The sequence below is a fragment of the Vombatus ursinus genome, unplaced genomic scaffold (genome assembly GCF_900497805.2).
Source record: "Vombatus ursinus unplaced genomic scaffold, bare-nosed wombat genome assembly UNPS02014808.1, whole genome shotgun sequence".
In the NCBI taxonomy this organism is placed as follows: Eukaryota; Metazoa; Chordata; class Mammalia; order Diprotodontia; family Vombatidae; genus Vombatus; species Vombatus ursinus.
The window spans coordinates 7073086-7096211 of NW_020954586.1; the positions used below are offsets into that span (position 1 = coordinate 7073086).

A 23126-nucleotide genomic window follows, 5' to 3' on the forward strand; every position below is an offset into this window, starting at 1 on the left:
TATCTATCTATCTATCTATCTATCTATCTATCTATCTATCTATCTATACTTCCCTCCCTCCATCCAGCAGGGTGGCAGGGCCTTGGAATGTTATGGAAAAGCTGGGAAAGTTTCTCTTTGGGTGAAAACCTGGGAGAAGAGCTGCTCATGTCCATCCTGGTCTAACTGTCCCCAGAGAGGGAAATGTCCTCCAATGACATCCAGAGGAGGAGATGCCATTCCCCACCCCACCCCAACCCAACCCCAACTATGACTTAGTTGGGTGTTTCCCAGGATTCGGGGTCAGACTTTCTTTGATCTCCAGCCCAAGCCCCTCCATCTGAGCATGTTTGAATGACGAAGAGGGGCTGCTCTCCATCTGTTCAGAGCCCTTCTTGGGCAGCTCTGTTGTACAGGACGCATAATTCCAGTTATGAAGATTTCCTGGTGGCTCTTATTTTCTAAGCCTCTAATCATTTTCTGTGGATCTTCTTAAAATGGGGAGCCCCAAATAGACTGCAGGAGCCTAGAGGGCATCTGACCAGGGCCAAACGCTTTGCTGGGAGAAGCTCACGCCCCCTACCTGCTCACCCTCGGCCTCTTGCTCATCCGTGTTAAGCTGTGACTCCCTCTGTGTAGGACAGGGACCCTTACCCTGGAGTTTGTGACCTTGTCACGAAAAGATTCCGATAACTGTTCTAATTCTATGAAATTCTACAAGGAAAGTCAGCCCCAGAGGGGGAGCAGAAAGCTGTAAAGAATGAAATACTGCTGATCCCCGCAAGCAAATGATTCTGAAAGTAGCTTGGGTGTAGTGGCTAGAATACTAGACTTAGGAAGACCTGAATTCAAATCCAGCCTGGTTGTGAGATACTGGGCAAACCCCTTAACCTCTCTCTGAGCCTCAGTCTCCTCCTCTCCCAAACGAGGGGATAGGACTTGGTGGTCTCTCATTCTCCACTGCCCCTCCCCACCAGTTCTAAATCACTCTGAGCCTGTTTCCTCATCTCTAAAATGGGGATAATAATAGTACCCTCTGCCTCACAAGGTTGATAAGAAAATCAGATGAGATGCCGCAAATTTAGCTTTTGGCTCCTAAGTTAAAAATATGGCCATTGTTTCAACCCAATCCTGCCCCATCCTTTGCTCTTAAGATTTATTTAGCAGATAGTTATTTGGTCCCTGCTCTACTCAAGGCCCTGAAGGTACAAAGTCTGTTAGGACTCTGTCCTCATGCAGCTTGCTGTTTAAGGGGGAGGAAAAGACAGCACCAAGATAACTATGATTCAGTGGGAAGAGGAACCATTTCAAAGGAGATGTTTAGATTAAGTCCGGTGAGGAATCTTTGATGGAGAAATCCCTTTTGTCTTAAAGGAGAAGACATCTGAGTGGGGCCTTGAAGGATGGAAGGAGGTTGACCCAAGATGGTGGGTCGGGGAATCCATTTCCTGCATCCAGGCGTGGAGACCTGCATGAGGGAGGGGGTGGGGGCGGAGGAGGGCAGGACAAGAGGAGGGGGCACAGAGCAGGGTTATAGAATATGCAAAGTGGGGCAGAAATGCCACTGGGGCCGAAAGGAGTTTGGAGCAGGATACAGCAGCCTTGAATATCAGGATCAGAGGTTTATACTTTATTGAGGAGGCGATAGAGAGCCACTGAAACTTCCTGATGACTTTATTGAGAAAATTGAGGTCACCCCTCGAGCTCTCTTTGTATATACTGCAAGCTCAATCTACGGCATGATAGGGTAGTTAGGAAAGCCAACGGGATCTTGGGTTGCATTTGGAGAGGCATAGCATCTAGAATAAGGGAGCCCCTGGAAGAAGGGAAGGGAACAAGCATTTATTAAGTGCCTACTATGTACCAGGCACTGTGCTAAGCACTTATTTGATCCTCACAGACCTTCGGAGGAAGGTGCTGTTATTCTCTCCGTTTTATAATTGGGGAAACAGAGGCAGGTAGAGATTAAGTGACTTGCTTAGGGTCACAGAGCTAGTAAGTGTCTGAGGCTGGATTTGAACCCAGGCCTTTTTGACCTTGAGGCCAACTCTCTATAATGCCTTACTGCCTTGCTCCACATTTGGAGTTTTGTGTTCAAGTTTGAGCCACGTTTTAGGAAGAGCGGTAATAGAGTGGACGGGATCTGAAGGAAGGCGTTGTGTCCATGTCATATAAGTTAAAGGAGCTGGGCTATTTGAAGGGCTCTCATCTGGAGGCAGGATTAGCCTTGGCCCCAGAAAGCAGAGCCAGGAACAATGAGCAGAAGCCACACATTTAGGCTTGATGTCAGAGGGACCGGTTTCCACTCCCTAGAGATCTCCAGGCAAAGCCTGGATGCCCACTCATTAGGTATACTGTAGAAGTAATTCTTTTTCTAAGAACGTTTGTACTGATATCTTTCGTTTTTCTGTCACTCACATTCCCCAAGGCCTCATCCCTGTCATTCCCATTCCTTAAAGAATTGAAGAAGTAAAAAAAAAAAAGTTTAATAAAACTACACTAAAAAAAGTGGTGTATGCTGCATTCCCCACCTGTAGTCCCCCACCTTCTAGAAGAGATTCTTGCTCAGGGACAAGTGGACTAGGTGGTGTCTGTGGCTCCTTGTAATTCTGAGATCCTGCGATTTAAGCTCTCTACTCCTCTTGGTCAAAGCTCTCGGCATCTTCCCCCATCGGGAGTCTTTGCTCAGGCCTCATCCTCCGTGATGGTACCAGGGAAGGAGCATTGTCTTTGGAATTGAAGACTTGGGCTCCAAGCTCAGCTCTGAGGCCTGATGGCTTGATGTGGCCTTAGGCAAGGGCTTGGCCTCAGTTTCCACATCTGTAAAATGGGGCCTGTGAGTCTCCTTCCAGCTCTAGAGCAATGACCCTCCTTGGTTTCACGGCCTTGCCCATTTTCCTGCTTTCTCCCTCAGCCTAGGCCCGCGTCACCAAGTGCTTGCCGGGATATGGGTGGGTCAGCGTGGTATGGGGGATGGGCCCTGGACATACAAGGCGAAGCCCCAGGTTCAAATCCTTTCTTAGACGCTCCCTTCAGTTTTATCCTCTGAGAAAGGGGGTTAGATTTGGTGGCGTCTGAGGCCTTTCCTGGCCCTAAATCAAGGATCCTTTGATGTCGGCATGATCACTTGGCCTTAGACTTGGGTTAAAAAAGATCAACTTCCCCAGCGCTACGAAGAGGAAGGCCTGGCTGGACAAGGGGTCGTGTGAAAAAGTCCTAGGACAATAAGCTGATACATCAACAGCGGCAGCCAGAAAAGCTCATGAGGCCTAGTATCCAAAGAAGGGAGTTGGCACAGTGGTTAGAGCCCTGGGCCTGGAGCCAGGAAGACCTGGGTCCCAATCTGCTCTCAGACACTTAGTAGCCTGTGACCCTGGGCGAGTTATTTACCCTCTGTTTGCCTCCATTTCCTCATCTCTAAAATGGGGACAATGGCCACACCTAGTTCCCAGGCTGTTGTAAGGACCACATGAGATCATAAGTGTAAAGCACTTAGCTCCGAACCTGGCTCGTTAGAGGTAGGTTATTATGATTGTTAGTCTGGAGGAGCGACAGCTGGGTCGGCACATCGGATATTTGACAGGCAGTCATTTGAGAGAAGGATTGTTCTTCTTGGCTCCCAAAGGAAGAAGTGGGAGTGACAGAGGAAGCTGCAGAGAGGGGCGTTTAGGTTGGACAAAAACCACTTTCCTGACTTTGGCACTCTCCCAAAGAGGGACGGGCTCTCTCGTCCCTGGAGGTCTTCAAAGTAGGCTGGATGACTCCTTGTCAGGGAGGTTGTGGGTGGGGTGAGAGGGTAAGGGCAGAGAGGTGGCACAGTGGCTGGAGTCAGGAAGGCCCGAGTTCAAATCTGGCCTCAAACACTTACTAACTGTGTGACCCTGGTCAAATCATTTAACCCTGTTTGCCTCCGTTTCCTCATCTGTAAAATGAGCTCGAGAAAGAAATGGCAAACTGCTCCAGTATCTTTGCCAAGAAGACCCCAAATGGGGTCACAGAGAGTCAGATGTGACTGAAATGGCTGAACAACAAATGGTCTGGACCAGGGGTAAGGCCTTGAGGCCACATGTGGCCCTCTAGGTCTGACTGAATGTCAAAGGGCTGCATCTGAGGACTGAGAGGGCCACACGTGGCCTCGAGGCCGCAGGTTCCCCACCCCCGGGACAGTGCTTGGCCCATAGTTGGCCTTTAATAAATGCTTGTTGATGGACCGACTAAGCCTCCTCTGAGGTCCATTCTGACCCACATTCTACAGTTCAAAGACTAGCTATGACTGCAACATGGCTGACTGAGGCCTGGTTCTTACCCATCTGAGCCCCTGACCTGTCATTTCCCATCACCTTATCCTTAGCTCAGGCAGGCACCCAATTTGGAATAAGCAGGTATGGAGGTTTTGAAGTCTTTGATGACCTGCCTGGAGGATTACACATTGGATTTAAGTTCTAAATTCTTATCACCGTTATCATCTGCCCTGCTGAATTCAGGTCTTTGTTGACGTGAAACAAGGCCTTTGTGTCCCCTTGCCTTACAGGGCTCTCAGTTATCTGGAGAAAATGGAAGGTTTCAGTAGGAAGAACCACTGAAAAGGTTATTCGTTTGTATAGGGAGGCAGCATGACATCACAGGGAAAAAACCTCTGGATTCAAAGTCCTGGGATCTTAGTTCAAATCCCACCACTGCCCTTACTATTAGTGTGACCTTGGGTAAGTAATTTCACTTCTCTAGGCCTCAGTTTCCCTGGCTGTAGAATGGGGGTTTGATTAGGGTCTGGGGTCCCTTCCAGTTCTAGACCTTTGATCCTATTATTAAGCTCAGGACTAGCGATTCTTTGGACCTGCCCGTATATAAACTCCTCAAAAATGCCCTTTCACAGTGCCAGGCATACAACACTGTTGTACTGTCGCCTCCCAAGGGAGGCAGGCAGGCAGGCAAACATTTTGATGAGTTGGTTAATAAAGAGTTAAGCAGCTTATGTTCTCTCTTCTAGGCTTTTTGCTTGGTGAGTTTGTGTTTGAAACATAAGGTTTATATTTTGCATTAAAAATGCAATAAAAAAAGGAAAGAAAATGCCATAATCAACTGTTTGGTACTTGCCCAAACCTTAAGCGTTTTTTCGAAAGTTCATTTGAGATATTCAAGGGAAACAGGTTAGGCCTTTACTTCCTTTCAAAAAGTTAGTCTGACCAGAACCTAGGTGAGGGGGAAGGCCACCTTACTCCTGGTAAGTCTGACCTGGGACACTGTTTTGTGTTTCCGGCTGCCATGTCATGCACACAGTTGGCATATACTGAGGCGGTAGAAGCTCCAATATGCTACAGGGGAAAGGGGGTTGGGTTTCGAGTGTGGAGCCCTGGGTTCCAATTCCACCACTGCTACTGGTTGCCTGTGTGACCTTGTTCAAGTCTTTCCCTCTTTCTGGGACTCAGTTGACTCATCTGTAAGATGAGGGGGTTGACTTCTGAGGTCCCATCCAGCTCTGCCTATGATTCCAAACCCCCAGATTTATTAGAGGATAGAGCTGAGTTGTGGGGACGATGAATCATCCTTATTTACAGTCCCACTTACAGAGAGAATATCAAGAAACACTTCAAACCAGCTTTTCCACATATATACGTGCCCATCCATATGTACACGTATGTATTTATCAGTTTTAAATTGATGCTGTCTATATTTATACACAGATCTGTTTGTTGTCTCCTCCACTAGAAGAAAAATTCCTTTCAAGGAGATATTCCTTCATTCTTTGTTATGTATATTCCCAGTGTTTAGCATGATGCATGGCACATAGTAGGTGTTTCATAACTATTTGCTGATTGACTAATAGGTAAATGACAGTATTGCACCTTTTAAAATCCCAAGGGGCTAAAGGATTTTCTTGGAAAACTGGGTGACAAGCATTATCTCCTTCTAGCCTTGAACAGTCAGACTTCCTATTGAGGACAAAACGCCCAAACAATCTTAACAGACTCAGCCTTTCTCAGGGTTATCTGAGGAACTCCCCTAAGCCCTCTACTCTTTCCAAAGTGCAGCGGGTAAGCCCAACTTTTAAGCTGCTCCCAGGGTTCACTCTTCCAGACCCCAGCTGCCATGTTTTCTTCCCATCTTTTGTGACCTTTCCCAGGTTCACAGACTGGCATAAGAGTGTAACCATGGTAACAACAACATCTCCAATGCTAAATAAGGAATCTCAGAGAAAAATAGCTGTTCGTCTGCCTCTTAGATAGGCCTGGAGATTCTATGGGATATTATGGAAGAGAGATGTATAGGAGGCATGCAGAGCAGGGTTGTCCTCAACGTTCCTTTCAGCAAATAGGGCTCTAGGAGGACAAAATGAGGGGCAGCCTCTCCCCCTCTCCTCACATCACACAGAAGGAAGGAATAACTAGTGGATGACCGGCCCACATTCTGAGGATTGTGTCTCGTCCTGGTGGCATACTTTAAGGGTGACATTGACAAGGTACAATGGAAAGAGAACTGGTGCAAACCTGAGCTCCAATCTTGCCTCTGATGCTAACTCAGTGTGACCTTGGACAAGTCATTCTCCTTCTCTGAGGCTCAGTTTCCTTTTCTGTAAAGTAAAGATGGCCTCGGAGGTCCCCTCCACTTCTAGATCCTTCTATGATACATCCTTCTATGTATCCTTTAAGATACAAAGCTTCCGGAGCATGGTGACCAGTAAGAGGAAGATTGTCATACATATGATGGGAGGATTTGAGTTTATTTGGTCTGAAGAGGAAGCCTGCCAGATGTCTTTCAATATCAGGGGGGCTGTGGTAGAGTAGAGGGTTTAGGCTGGCTGGCCAGTCTGCTTGGCCCTACAGGGGCAAAACACCACCAACGGGTAGAAGTTATAGAGAGGCAGTCCTGAGTTCAGTTTAAGGAAAAACCCCTCAACAATGAGAACTTCCCCAAATCAAACTGACTTCCTTGGGAGTAAATGAGCTCCCCATCACTGGCAGAGTCCAAGCAGAGGCTGAATGACCACTGGCTGGAGAGTGGGTCAGAGGAGATCCCTCTGTCCTTCTTATCCAGGCCTGCTTATTCTAGCCCCATAGTCCTGACAGAACAAATGAAAGCATCTGTCATTACTTCAGTTCGTGGGTTGAGGTCCCAGATCAGATAGGCCGATCTTGTTTATGGTAGGGTAATCTTTTTGAAAACTTACAGGAGACCATGTGATTTAGTGGGAAGATTATTGTCTCTGAAGTCAGGGCATCTGGGTTCACATTCCATCTCTGACACATACAACCTGTGTGACCTTGGACAAATCACTTCACCTTCCTCAGCTTTGGTTTCATTATCTGTGAAATGAGGGGATTTTACTAGATGGCCTCTGAGTTGTCTGCTGGTTTTAGATCTATGCTCCTAGAACATATCTGGTATCCAAAAATTGGATACCATTAGCTTCCTGGGAAGATACAGCATGAAATCACTGCTGATTTCACAGCTCAGCTCAAGCACACCTTCAAAATGAGGTCCCTTTTACACAAAGCCTTTCTTGACCCCCTCCTCCAGATGCTTGTGTCTTACCCACACATTATGGCATATGTATTTTCTATTTATTTATTTAGGTACCCTGTCTCCCCTGACAGATTGGACTATGTGAGCTTATGCCTGGGTCCCTGACTGCTTTTCCCTTTTGAACATCATTTGTTACATAGACAAGTCTACGTTTAGATACAACATTGTGAGTTGGAGAGGTCTGGAGGTCCTAGGTCCATTTAGTGGAGCTTACTGAAGGTAAACGGAAACTTCATTATCACAGAAAGTGACAATGAGCAGGAAGATGACCAAGAGCTGTTTGGACAGTGCAGAAGCTAGGTGAAATGTGGTCGTGACTATTTGGTGGTCCCACAAACTGCTTCATGTTGTGATAAGGTTTCAAAGTATCAGCCTCCCAGGAAAGTTTAACTGTAGTTAAAAATTGTTATTGAATCCTATTTTAAGTCTTTCTGTCAATGCATGCTATGAGTCTTTTGTGTATAGGGAATAAATACCTGTCCCATATCTGGTTTACATGGTACATTGCATACATTTTTATTCTTCCATTTTGACTAGACCTACACATGAGCCAACATCTAAGCTTTAAATAATTTGTCCTCGGGGTGGCAGGGTTCGGGGGGGGGGGTGGTTAATGAACTAAAGAGTGAATGCAAAGCCTCTCTTTAGAGTCCAGGCTCCTCCATGACTGAATGAACAATTTGCATGGGTCTCAGCAGATGAGCCCCTTAGGAAGAGGAAGTGGGCACAGTGCCCTAGCTCCTTGGGCCCTTCAGTGGGTTCTCATTTTTTTCATTTATCAGATTCCTACTATATGCTAGACACTAGTGATACAGGTACAAAAAAGCAAGGCACTTCCTGCTTTTAAGGGGCTTACTTTACTTTCTAGACTTTACTAGACAATCCTCTAATCTTGGCCTGGAAGAGTTTCTTAGATCTAAGACCGAAAAAATTATTTCCCCCTTAGTCATTGTTAAGGCAAGAAATTTCTTGAGCCCATTTACAAGTTTGTAATCTTCAGGAGAGAATGACTTAGTTTCACACTTTCCCTTTTCTTACCCGCACAGGCTGTTACTGGCAAGTATAGATATTCAAATCCTCATAGTATTTTGCAATATGTCCCTTGCTCATCCACAACCCCCTTTCCCCTGCCCACCTTGGCCTAGGAGCCATTTTTCTAGCTCGTCCATTTCTGGCTGCAAACTGAATCCAAGTTAAAGGATTCTGAAGATGAATTTAAAAATTAATTCGAGCCCAGCTTGGACAGGACAAGAGAGCTAATGGAGACGGGACATAAATAGCTAGTGAGCCAGCAAAATCTGGAGAATCTGTGCTCATCCCGGAAGCCCGAACTTCATTTTCAGTGGTCAGAGGCCAGGGTCATGCTGTTCTAGGGGCCTAAATTCAGATTTGTTTTTGGATGGGTAGGAGGAGTATGAGATCATCACTGTGGGGAACTTCCACCATGAAAACTCCTTTCCCTGATATAGATCAGCAGGTCGCTTGCAAGACAGAATCTGATTTAGAGCTGGAAGGGAACTCAGAGATCATCTATTCCATCAGACAAGAAAGCTGAGGCCCAAAAAGGTAACGCTACTTGCCCACGGTCACTCATAGGTAGTGTCAACAGCAGAATTTGAACTCAGGTCACCCGACTCCTTCTTACGAATACTTTTCCTTGCCCTGTTTTACTGGAAAGTTGCCCTCATCACTGACAGGTTAGGACCATAGGATGATAGGGTTAGAGATCTAGAGAAGGAAAGAAACTCAGAGACCATCCACTCTAATTCTCTCCTTTTATAGATGAGGGCGCTGCGCTCTGGAGAGAAGAGTCACTTGTCCAAGGCCACGGGTGCTAAGTTATCAGAGGTGGTAAATGACTTGGCTATGTTCACACAGCTAGAATATGAACTCAGAATCTTCCTAGCTCTAAGATTGCCTGTAGCACTGTGTCACACTATCTATTCAGTTCATCCAGGTTTAATTGGGGTTCTTGCGACCTTGGGTGAGCAACTTGAATCTGCATTGGAGAGAGAGATGAGACACTATGAAACATGGACGGAAGGATCTTGACAGAAGAACTAGGGGAAAACCCTTTCAGTGGGTGGAAACCTGCAACAGTTACAGCTCTCTGCCGGCCACAAGTCGAGGAAGTAGGGCTTCTTTGATGTGCTAGTTGGATGGATACTTTTTTGCCCCAGTGTCCCAATTTTTTTGGGAGTGCCAAGGACAGATCGGAGGTGCACTGGGGCCATTCCATCCTTCTCTCCTCAACTCTGCCTATTGGGTGACCCACTTTCTCTCTATTGCTGCCCCCTGCTGGACAGGAGAAGAGGCGGTCAATGGCACCTCTTTCCCTCTCCATACCTCAGGAACCCTACTTCTTTGAAAGAGCCTCAGATTAAGAGAAAACACAATGGAGGGAGCCTAAGAGGAGCCCAAGAGAAGCCCACATTCCAGAGAAGCCTTAAGTTCTCTCTCTAAGGAGGCAGATTGAGGCAGAGGCACCAACCCTAGGGAAATAACAAAACCAAGAAAGGCTGATCGAGAACAGAACCGACTTCCAAGCAATGACAGCTCCCCTTTCCCCATTCTAGCTCCCTAATCTTTCACTCAGCACATTGCCCAGTGGGCCAAAAAAAATCCCACCCAGCCAGGCCAAGATGTATTCCTGACAATTTTCCTTTCCTTTCTTCTTAGAAATGAAAATCTTCCTTCTTGCAGCCACAAATGAATGACCCCATCCTGACCCAGCCAAGAATATTTCCAAGAGAGCAGTTGGAAAAGTAATGTATCAGGATAGGGATGGAGGTAAGAGTAGGGTAGAGAAGGGAGCAGAGGAGGGGAAAGGGCATGGGCTTTACCTGCTCGTGAATTTTTCAGGGTATTTCTCTCTCATGAGGTGGAATTTGTGGGCAATGGAGGCATCCTGAAAGGAAAAGAAGCAGAGGCAGATACCTGGTTAGTATGTAGTGTCTGGAGCTGCCAAGTAGCAAATGGGACTTTGGACAGTGAAGGGGAAACAACTGTGGCTTTCTGAGTGTGCTTGTCTGTGAGTGGAGTGTCTTGGGGGCCCAAAGGCTTTTGTACTGGGGCGTATCTGACTATATCCACACAAACAGAGGAAGCAGTGCATAGGTGACCCTCTTCACTGACAACATTAAAGCCCTCTGCATTGCTTTGGTTACAGTTTATGATTCTTTATCATTCTCCTTTATCTGTAATTTATCTTTCTAATTCTATTGGCTTCAGTCAACAAGGAACTTAGTCTACATTCCTCGAGCACACAGGAGACCGCAAATGTATTTCATTTTACGGAAGAAACACATTTCTCAAAACTTATACATAAAGTGAATTTTTGTTAAGTTGTTTGTCAAGTTGCATTTTCTACTGGTCTTCCTTTATGTAAGTGGAAATAGGTTTCTGTGGAAAAAATACTGGCCCCATGCCTAGGTCAGATTAGAATACATTAAGGAATATACTGAAGAATACAGTAAAATATAGATCGTGTTGAAAGATACAAAAGTAAACTTTTGATTATATGTGAGTAATAGCTGAAACAAGGTAGCCGTGGTATAGTGTGGATAGGGTGCTGTACTTAGTCTGGGAGATCTGGGTTCAAATCCACCTTCTTACATTTATTAGCTGTGTGACCTTGGGCAAGTCACTTAACCCCAATTGCTTCAAAAAAAAAAAAGAAAAGAAAGAAAGCTTTTGGCACAGTGTCTGGCACATAGTAGGTGCTATATTCCCTCCCTCTCCACTGGACCTAGTACCCTTCACACTGGATCTGAGGCTGACACCTCCATATCAGGTTCTTCCTGAATCTCACCATCCACCTACCTTTCTTTCCATCCACTTCCACCTCCCACAGAACAAAATGCCCTTCTCTGAGCAGGTCTCTCCCTACATGCTTCCTGCCCCCATTATAATATAAGTTCTTTGAGGGCAGGGACTGTCTTAGTTGCCAGTACTTGTATCCTTAGTGCTTAGCAAATAGTATAAACACTTAAGGCTTTAAAATTCATTCAGATCCCTACATCTGCCTGGGCCTCAGTTTCCTTCTCTGTAAATGAAGAGGGCTAGACTTGCTGGTCTCTGAGCTTCCTTCCAGTTCTAGGGCTATGATCAGATAACTCAAAATGTTGTCATGTTGAGTGAGGGCAAGGCCAGGAAAGGAGCCTCTGGACTGCATTCCTCCAACAGCGATGAATGAGGGAGCTGTGGATATTCAAGTTGCTGGGCTCCAGAAAGAGGCCAGGGGAAAGGCTAATATGAGCTGACTGCATATCTGTTCTTATAGAGAACGATAGAGCTGGAAGGACCTCCAATGCCACCAAATCCCAGCCATTTCTGACCGAGAATCCCCTCCCCAGCATCCCTAGCTGGTGTCCTACTACCTCCTACTACCTCCCGAGGCAGCCCCTTCCCATTGGACAGCTCCAAGCATGGGCAAGTTTTCTCCCAAGCAGCAGCTCCTTTGTAATTCTCTTCTCCCAACCTCCCATCCCCATCTTGTTGGGTCTAGCTTTGCCCTTTGGGAAAAACAAAACAAGTCCAATGCCTCTTTTCAGGTGACTGCCCTGTAAAACCTTCCCTCAATCAGCAGGCATTTATTAAGCATTTACTCTGTGCCAGGCACTGCCCTGGGCTTTGGGGATAAAAAGACAGACATGAAATGGTCCATCCCTTTAAGAAACATGCCCCCCATGTCTCTTCAATTCCAGGCTTGGTATCCTTGGTTCCTTCAGCTCATCTTCCAGTGATATTGTCTCTAAAGTCCTCATCATCTTAATAATCCTTCTTTGGGGTGGTGGGGTGGTGTTCTAACTTCTTAAAACATGGCACCCAGAACTGAACACAGTACTCCCCAGATGTGACCTGACTGAGGCAGGGTACAAAGGGACTCTTACTTCTCTTGTTCTGGTCACTATGCCTCCCTCAATGCAATCTGTAATTGATCACATTAGTGCCCTTTTTTTTTTTTTGGCAGCCATACTGGCTTAGATTGAGCTTGTGGTCCACTAAAACCCCTAGATTTCCACCCCCTCCCCCGTTACAAGAACTATTATCTGGCCACACCTTTTCCTCACCTCCAAATCTGGTATTCTGAAGTTTTTTGAACCAGACTATAGGGTTTATATTTATCTCTTTTAAATTTATCTTACTCGATTTTCATGTCATCATAGTAAGCTGTCAAGATGGTTTTTTTTATTCTAATTCTACCACACAACATGTTAGTCTCTCTCCTCAGCGTTGGCCTATCCACAGATTTGATGAGTATGCTAGTCTAAGCCAATTAAACAAGCATTTATGAAGTCCCTGTTCCACATGAGGCACAGTGCCGGGTGCTGGACATACACAGTCAGAGGAAAAACAAGACTGTCCTCAAATGCTACTCTCTATATGAAACCTTTGGACCTCTGTGGGGCTGACTGTCTCCTAACCTTGAGTTTTCTGTGTATCTATTTGTATTTGCTTATTTGGTCTCCCCCTGATACAATGTAAGCTCCTTCATCTTTTGACTATTTCAATTTTTGTCTTTATATCTCTAGAACTGGACACATAGTATGTGCTGATTGATTATGCCTGTCCTCAAGGAGTTTACATTCTACTGGGGGAAGAGTACAACCTATAAATGCTTAAATGTATACATGATTTAAAGAGGGAGATACTTTACTTGGACAGTCTTTAAGTCTACATTTCCCTTTAGTCAGTGAAATACTTTTGTAATCAACAACCAGCACATAGTGGGATCTTATATTCTCCATACTTTTCAATTGACTGTGTGACTAGGAAGATATGACCTTTTATAGAAAATTATATTCAAGAGCTTGAGCATTCCCTTCTTATATTTTCATCAAGGAGATCTCCACTGGAGTCATAGACCATTTCTATCTAGATTTCACAGAGAAGAGGAAGTAGGTGTAGCAAGTATCTTCTTGGTCACTTTTTTTTCCTCAATAATTGTACTGTTTCTGTGATCTTTTCTATTTTTCAGAATAGAGTATTTTTCACCTAGAGATACTTTGAAAATTGGTTCCTTTAAAACGTTGTTGCCACTTGGATGGACTTTTGGGCATGTCTAGCTCCTCTTCCTGCTTTCCTTTTCTTAAGCACCATTTTTGCTTGTTCACATAGCACATTGGAGTGGTCAAGTCTAAGTACAGTAGTTTCACCCACATCAGGGAAGAGATTGGCATACAAATACTGGCAGTTCTTTTCCATCTTAGGTATATTGTCGCCCTCGTTCCTGTTTTAGCTACAAATTCCCTTAGAATGATTGGTTAAGTAGGTTTCGTGCCAAGTTCTCTTTAGACTGAATTTCTTTTCTTCTGCTTTTCACTGCTTTGGGAGGCAATAATGCTCATTATCTTCTAATCACGTCTTCCATAATATTTTGCAAACTAGCTCATATTCTAAATCAGGGTTGCCCTTGGCTACTCTGTCTCTCTACTTGGCAAAGAAGTGAAAGGTTTTATGTTGGAGGTAGTTTGTAGAAGCTATTCTATCTCTTGGTTGTGGTGACTAGTGTGCAGTGGGCAAGCTTCAGGAGGACATAGTGATGGATGTGATGGCTTTTCTTTTGTCCATTTCCCATTTTTCTGAATTGGCAGCTTTTTTGAATGAGTCAGGTTGAAACTGCTGTAATCACCCATAGTGGCTTCATCTCTATTATGTCTTTTTTTTTTCCAATGTGGTTTTTATTTTGAGCTGTGTTCTAACTAATCAATGGCCTGACTGCCCATGAACTACTGATGTTAAAATGACTTTTAAAGCAGTAACTAGTGCTTATTAAGATAAAGGTTTCACTTAGGGGCATTGTTTTTAATGTATGTGCACATATTCTTACTACATCCAGTGCCTTCAAACTCTCTTATTGATTATAAGATCACAAATCTGGAACTGGAAGGAATCTTAGAGGCCTTTTAGTTCACCCTCTTCATTTTACAGATGAGGAAACTGAGGTTCAGGGAGATAAAGTGAGTTGCCCAGGATTAACAACTAATAAGTATCAAAGGTGGAATTTGAACTCAAGTCTTCTTGACTTCAGGTTGGGTACTCTGTCCACTATACCATGCTGCCTCTCTAAATGAGCCTTTGACCTATTCATTTAACTATCTTGAGTCATCTCTTCCAACAGTTTTTTCAATGCCCTCCCATGCCCACCTCTGCACTGAAGGTACTGAGTGCCAAGGTGAATGTTGACTCAATTTGGAGAGGTCCACAAAGTTCTTCATAGGATGGTCTCTACTTCTTTATCTTCTGCAAGAGAAACTGGAGCAGAAGTTTCAGTAGACGTGGAATCAGGAAGACCTGGGCATGAACCCCACCCCAGACTCGAATGAGCTCTGTGACCCGAACTGAGTCATTTAAACTCTCTAAAATGAAGGGTTGACAGCATGGCCTCTGAGTTCCCATTTAGCTCTGTGTCTATGAACCTATGAAGTTGCTTAACCTCCCTGAGCTTGGGTTTTCTCATCTATAAAATGAGGGGGTTGGACTTGATGTCTTTTAAGGTCCCTTCCTAAATCTATGATCTTATGGACTGTTTTCACAGTGATCATCTATTGATGCAAGGCAAGATGGACAAGGGTCCCTTGAAATTATGTTTCTTGGTTACTTTTGAATACAAGACAAAATGAACTTCCATGGTCACCTTGATGAGGAAAAATGTACGGGATTCCCTCTGCTGTGACTTCACTGTATCTTGTTTTCATATATAGCAAGAATGCCAATATGGCTATGAGTCATTTCCTCCAGTAGTATATCCACTTATTGATTGTTGGGCAAAGAGTGTGAACATTTAGAGTGTGAACAATTAAATTAAGGCTTGTCGATGTTCTAGAAACTGGATGATTCTTTTCACCCTATACCCTCTATTTTATGGGTAGGTTGCCATCATTGCAAAAGGGGGAAATGCCTTCATGGGGCTGAGGGCTGTTTTCTATTTTTATCTGTTTCATGAGCTGTCATGGACAAAACATTCCTTGCCCAGTGGCTAACCTTTGGGCAATGCTCCAGCCCTAAAATTCTGTTATTCTAATGATGGTACAGTTGATTGGAAATGGGGGTGAGAGATTTCCCTCCAGCCCCTGGATCCCCCTATTAATAGCTTTGGGAATGTGCACCACCCCGTCCAGAAACTAGTTGTCCTTTCCTTACCTTAAGGTTTAGGGACATGTAAGGTCCCAGGGGACTCCAGAGTTACAAATTGCCCAGGAATTATGTTGTAATCAAAACTTCCTGTCAGTGATATCCCTGAGGCTTTGGCATTTCTGCAAACCCCAAATAAAGGATGGGGAGGAGGATGCCAGGGGAAGTGGGGGGAGGTGGGTGTCTGAAACCTTCGACCCGCTGGTGGCATCAGTCAAAGGGACCATGACTGGAATGCCGGATCCCTATTAAGCCTAAAAGACTTGTCTGTTTATCTGTGTTAGGATGGCATTCAGGAACAACAGCAGTTAGAGGTGAGGGCTGGGTACAGCCTCTTCAGTTTGTTTCTGCTCCCTAGCCAGATTCTGGGTCCCAGTCCCTGGTGATGAGGGGAAACTGAGTGCTATTTGTTTTAATGGGACCAGGGAGGGTGGTATGGATTTCTTAGTGCAAACTCATTATCAGCCTTGGAATAATAGTTCAGCCCACTGGCCCTACTGCTGGTGGGGAATGGTAGCCTCTTTACATATGACAGGCAGCAAACATTTGTCAATAATACTTTGTACCAGCTCCCACAAATTCAGTGCAGTATTTACAAGGCTTCTTTGCCTAGGGTGTCTGATAATCAGTACAAACAGGGATGTAAATGGTAGGCTGGTTCCCTACACATTGACTTAGGAAGAAAAAAAATCTATCTAATGCATGTAGCCCTACAAAGTTTAGGAATTCAAATAAGGAGAAGGCCATCTGCAAATGTCAGGCCTGGGTTCAGCCCAGGCTGCATGGTGGTAACTGATTTTGTCGACAGTGGCCCTCCTCAAATATGAAAGAATGAGCATGCAAACACAGAAAATATCTGCTATGTGATGGTCGAGGCAGATTAACTCTGGCTAAGGATCTCTCAGATCCCTTCCCCCATGAAAATACCATTGGACTAAGCGACACAGAGGTTTCCTTCCAGTTCCGTCTCTGTGACCTTACGTGTGGCCTTGGATAAAATCGTTTAATCTTCCTGGGCCTCAGTTTCCCCATCTGTAAAGTGAGAGGACTCTGAAATCTGACCAAGCTCTAGAGCTGGTATCCTGTGATCCCCCCCCCACAGAATTTGGAGCCAAGATAATAAGTACCATGAAAAGAGCTGCTGGGTCTGGGGTCAGAGTATCTAAATTCATATCCTTGTTCTCTTACAAGCTGTGGGACCATGGTTGGGCAAGTCACAGCGAAGGGTCACAGAGCTAGAGCTAGAAGGCATCTCAGAGGTGGAAACTGAGGCACGGAGAGGTTAAGTGACTTGTTCAGAGTCACACAGCTGGAAAGTATCTACATGGGATTTGAATCCAGGTCTCTCTGACTCTGAATCCAATCCCCAATCTACTCTATCAGATGTACTTGTCTTTACCTGATCCACGTCTTTGTAATGAGGAGGTTGAAAAAAATAAAGCAGTAAGGTTAAACTAAGATGTCTTTTCCTACTCTCTATCTATGGTAATATGATTCTATGACCTTGTAATAAAATGTTAGGAGAAAGGAAGGATAAATTAGAGTTTGATATGGATCAAAGGTGATGAGAGGGGGCCACTAGGTGGCACTGCAATGGATAGAGTACTGGCCCTGGAGTCAGGAGGACCAGAGTTCAAATTTGACCTTAGATGCTTATTAGCTATGTGAGCCCTGGCAATTCACTTAACCCCAATTGCCTTGGAGGATCAAAACAAAACAAATAAATGAAAAGTGGTGAGAGCTTGACGGAAGTCTTCTGGCCTGTGCTGCTTATGGTTCAATTAAACTGGCCTGTCAGCAATGCAAGGCATTAGAAACCCACCTATCCAAACAGATTGGCTGGAACAAGCAGTCAGCAATGCTCTGGCATTTTAGCTGGGTCCTTTCCCCAAGGGAGGACCAGCTGGGCTTTGTATTTCTTTGATAAATTAATTTCACACCAGGATTAATTAACCATGACTTCTAATCTACTGTTGGCTCTTAAGCCTTCAGGTGATGATTGTTCAGTTGTTAGACCAGCCACTTGATGAGTTAATGAATTAATTGGTGTACCTATTTAATTTATCTAACAAGTATTTATGGAGTGCCTAGTATATGCACTGCACTAGGTACAGAGGGAGACAAATGAGGATGGTATGACTCGGTTTCTTCCAGAACCTTGTTATGACTGAGATGCACAAAAAATGTCAGAGGGGAAGAAGGCTGGATTTGGAGCCAGAGGATCTGAGTCTGAATTTCAGCTCTGTTACTACCTGGGTGACCTCGGACAAGGTCCAGTTTTCTTCCTTGTACAAGGAGGGAGTTGGCCTTCATGGCCTCCCAGGCAGAGGGCCAAAATGAAGCCCAGGTCCTCTGACTTCAAACTCAACCCTCTTTCTGTGCCTGAGATCAGTACATTTGGGGGACAGCTGAGGAAACCCATCGGCCTAGAGTGGGGAGCAGTGAGACCGGTGTGGTGGTGGGAACTGGGAATAGAGAAGGCCCTGGAAGGGGTTCCGTATCTGTGCTTGTTCCATTCCCAAGGCTTAGCTTGGCACCTGGTAAGCATTTAATCCATTCTGGATTTACCGATTGATTAGTGAATTCTGACTCCATAGTTCAAAGGAGAATTTTGAGCAAAGGGAGGTGACTGATTTTTTTTTTTTTAAGGAACAGCACGGTTCTGTTCATAACCGATCATGATGAGATACTGTTAAAAATGCCTTGCAAACCTTCCCACACTTTGCTTTAAATATCACTTGATATGATGAAGAATAAAGTACCCTGGGTCACAGATTTACTCCAATTGGAAATGAGGAAGTGAGGGGGCATGGTAGGTAGAGTAGAGGGATAGTGAAGAACTGAGTTCAAATCCTGGCTCAGACATTTACTTAACTGTGTGACCCTAGGCAAGTCATCTAGCCAGCCTCAGTTTTGTTATCTGTTAAATGGGGAAAATAATAGCATCTACCTTACAGGGCTGTTGTGAGGATCAAGTGAAATAATGACCAGAGTGGGTATTTAGTAGATGATTGTTGATTGACTGATAGACAACTCCCTGGAGAGGAAGCCCCACCTGCCAATGCAGATCAACAATTGTTCTATGGTTTACAGTCTTAATGAGTTGTGTGGGGCTCTGAGAGGTGAAGTCATGAGGGAGACATCGTGAAGGAAGAGTCAATAGGATCATCAGATCATAGATTCAGGGCTAGCAGAGACTCTTGGGCTTATCTGGCTGCATTCTTATTATAGAGATCAAGAAATTTAGGGTGACAGGGACCAGATGCTTGGCTTTCCCAAAGTCCCACAGGACATAAGAAGGAGTTACGATTCAAACCTAGGGCCTTGATTCCAAATCCAGCATTTTTTTCTAGTATGACATACTGACTTGGCCTCTGAGTTGACATGAAGAATGAAGGAGATGGATGATTTACAGGTGATTTCAAGGTTCAGTGACTGAGAAGATTGTAGCAGGGAAATAGGAAAGGGAAAGCTGGTTTGGGGGTCAAAAGAGGTGACCCCTTTATTTTGGGACTTGAGTTCTGTAGCATTCATGAGAAATAACAATGAATATTTGAGATGATGTAGAGTTAGAGATATGAAACTTGGACCCCAGATGAGAGGTCTGGGACATAGATGAAACCTTAAGGTGGAATACAGTGACCAAAAGAAAAGCATAAAATAGAATGCTGAACACTGAATTTAAAGCAACATCTTCCATTAGGTGACAGGAGGAGGAAAAGGAGATGATAAAGGATGCAGAGGAGAAATATTCAGAGAGGTAGGAAGAACCAGGAGAGAACCCTGCCATGGAAACCAAGAGAGGAAGTGGTTTGGAGGAAAGGGTGGTTGATGGTGTCAAATGCTGCTGAGATGGAAAGGAAGATTGGAGAGCATGGAGACTGGATCTGTGGTTTATTGGCATAGAGAACTCCGAGAGAGTGCCCTCTCCTGACGCAGGTTGGTACCATCTTTGTAATGTATGGCCTTAGAGCACTGCCTGGAGCTCTGAGAGCTTAAATTAACAGTCCAGAGTCACACAGGCAGTATAACTTAGGGTTGCTTGGTTGTTGTCCTTTGTTCACGAGGACTACCAAAATGACAACACTATGTTGGGGTCAAGGTACGATGGCTGATCAGACCAACTTGGGGTAGAACCTTACTGCAGGGCTACAAAGAACATGCATTGGGGAGGCAACATGCTGGCCTAGGAAGCCCTCTAGATTTCAAAGTTAGAAGACCCTCCCTCAGGTCTGGCCTCTGACACTTGCTAGCTGGGCAACCGGGAGTAAGTCAGCTTTAGGCTGCTCAGCTGGGAGGCAGCTTTGTGACCTGGGCAGCCCAGTAGAAAGGGGAGCTCTGGTTGCTATTCAGAAAGTGGTCAACTGGGAGTCCTGGAAAGAAGCCCCTGGGGCATGTACGGAGAATAAGAAACCATTCAACGGTGTCAAACTCAAGCAGAAATGTATCCCTCCCTGCTTGCAGTGTATTAACTTAGAAAACCACAAGTTAACATTATCAATGTCATATTGTAGTTATATTTTGTTAAACATTATCTAATTGTGTTTTAATCTCATTCATGCTCTGGGTTTTGCAGGCAGAGCCTTGAGTTTAACCACTCTGATTAAGAAGTAGTAAGAGGCAGCAGGATGTTGAGGATAGTGGGCTAGCCTTGGAGTCATAAAGACCGGAGCTCAAGTCCAGCCTGTGACCCCTCCTAGCTGCATGTCTCAGTGTTCCAGGAAACTCTCTCTGACTCTAAATTATAAAGGAGTGGCCAAGCTGCATTGACATGGACTGATATCAGGTCTGTACAGAGATACATATATACATACATGACACACAGAAACACACATGTAGCATGTATATACACATGTACATAGAAACATTATATACACTCAAACAAATGAGGCTGTCCCAACTTCTCTGTGAGAGAGGACCAGGGAAGTGGAATTGGCCCCAGGCACCAAGGAGACTTCTCTGAGATGGATAAAATAGACATTGTCTCAGCTTTGTTGTCTCCTTTTTCTCTCTTTGTCCATTCTGATTTTCTGTCATGAAACAGGTGGTGCTGGGAGGGTGAGAGATGAACTATGGGGATTCCTCTGGGCAGTGAAGAGCAGAGACAGTGACATGACCAGCATTGCCCCAAATCAGTTGAGGACCAGTAGCTACTATGACTGTAGCAGTCTTGTGAGCTGGGGCTAAGGGGAGAGGGAAGAAGGTCACTTTCTTCTTTTACCTGAACCCTTAAACATGAGATAGGATAGTGGTGAATCTTCCTCTCCCATTATTTCTTATCAGCAAAGGGTGTGCATGCTAGGAAAATATTATCATCTGAAACAAAGCTTGGAGGAGTCAGGTATGAGGGGAAAGAAATAAATTTTCTTTTGCATTTTTAATCCAGTTTTATGAAAGTTATGTGATCAGACACTGAAGCTTTGAGTACTAAAAGAAAGGTCTGCAAGAGAGCGTAATATTCCATTGGGTAGGGGAAATGATTTGAGAATATAAAAAAGCAAATTTCATATTGTAATATTTGATCAATATTTCATCTGTAGGACTAGATTGGGAATGTAGGATAATGAAAAGTGGGTGGTTTTTTGTTGTTGTTGTTATTTATTTTTTTTTAGCTACTTCTGAAGTGGAATTGGGAGCACTGCCACCATATTTAGAGGGAGTAAACCAGGTATTTGCAGTCTTGAGTGACCTCTAGTGGTTAATTGTGAAACTGCAGCAAATTAGAAAAATCTTGAGGGTGACTGATGGCTGTAAGTGCATCAGTGGATTTAGGTAGAGCGCCCCTTGGTGGTTAACTTAGATATTGATCTCTGAGTTAACTCAAACCCTTGACTAGATTTTTACTAGTCACAGCACGTGAGAAGTGAATTCCAAGTGACTACCGAAATCGATCTATGTATATATCAGTTATGCTTATGTCTTATGATTTTTGTTATCCTCTGATACCCTTGTAGTCTCTTTTTTTCCTTCCTTCCTTCCTTCCCTCCCTCTTTCCCTTCTTTCCTTCCTTCTTCCTTCCTGTATATTTCAAGGATTGTGCCCATTTTTATAGTTGGTGAGACTGAGGCTCAAAGAAAGTAAAAGGATGGCTTAGAGTCACAAAGCTAGCAAGCATCAGCATTAGGGTTGAAAGCCTGGTCTCCTGTAGTCTACTAAAGATATTTTTATTAAGTGTCTACTATATGCAAAACACTGTGCTATATGTTGGGGATCAAAATGAAGCAGTCGCTGTCCTCAAGGAGCTTGGTTTCTCCTACTGGTTTCTCCTGCTCCTGCTGCCTGGTACAGCACTATTTCCATTATACCACACTGCTTTTTTTTTCTTTTAAATCAAACTCATTCATTTCTATATTACTGTAGATTTTCAGAATCATTTTAAATTATATTATTATCTTTTCAATAAGCTTTGGTCTTGAAAAACTCCAACCTGTCTTAGTTGAACAAAATTTTTTTTTTTACTAACCTGGGTTTATGATCAATTTAATTGGGGGCGGAGGTGGGAATCTGTGTACCTCTAGAAGCCAAGTATAGTTTGACAGGGACAGATTGGTTCCAAAGTCAGGGGAAAGGCTGGAGCAGACAGAATGGGAAGCCAAGAGGGAAAGAATTGGAGACATTCATGGATGCTAACCTCTCCTCACTTCTGCCATTCTCTCATTAGAAGAGAAAGAAGATTCCAGATCAACTCACCACACCAATAGAGAAATAGTTATTGAACACGCAGTGTGGAAGAGGGTCCCCTTTACTGTCCTTGTCTTTGGTGATGATTTCAAGTTGCCACCGATCCAGCATCACCTCGGAACTTTGCTCAATGTCCTTTAGCAGTCTCATCAAATTGCCACCTTCGTAACCTGGGGAGCATTGCATTATATTTGCCATTACAGCAGAAACAATTAACACGTCAGCAAAGACAACAGGTCAGCCGTCAGCATAGACACAGAGTGCTCTCAATACATTATTGGTGATTCGGCAGAGGGGTGCAAATGTTTTGAAGAAAAATATGGCCATGATAAGGATCGTGAGACTGATTATACATTTTGATCTAGTCACACCATTTCTGGGTATCTCTCTCCAAAACATCATAAGAAAGGAGAAAAAAAGGGACTACACGTACAAAAAATCTATAACTTTTATTTATAATGGCAAAAATTGGCAAACAACCTATATGCCCAACAATTTTAAAATAGTTGAAGAAATTATTGTTACATTGATCTAATGGAATATCATGAGGCTAGAAAATGATAAATATAAAATGTTCAGGGAAATAAGGAAAGGCTTATGAGACATGGGGCAGAGAGAACTCAAAAAAAGTCTGTGTATAGCTATGTAGGAAAGGAAAAAGGAAAGGAGAGGAGAGGAGAGGAGAGGAAAGGAAAGGGAAGTTAGAAGTCCAATGGTGGTGGAACTTAGGCCAATTCCAGAAAGGGACATAAATTTTTTTTTTCTTTGCTTGCTTTTTGCTGGTTAATTTATTTTGTTCTGCCTTGTTG

The 23126-nt window shown here is 44.2% G+C and overlaps 1 protein-coding gene across 1 annotated transcript in view; it reads right to left on the minus strand.

The window, feature by feature from the left end:
• Nucleotides 1-23126, minus strand: part of DGKG (diacylglycerol kinase gamma) — a 258329-nt gene that overhangs the window by 110047 nt on the left and 125156 nt on the right. Inside the window, exons 25-26 of the mRNA XM_027875364.1 lie at nucleotides 22327-22487; nucleotides 10344-10408 (exon numbers count right to left, since the gene is read on the minus strand). Coding sequence (XP_027731165.1) covers nucleotides 10344-10408; nucleotides 22327-22487 — 226 coding nt within the window. The remainder of the gene's footprint in view (nucleotides 1-10343; nucleotides 10409-22326; nucleotides 22488-23126) is intronic.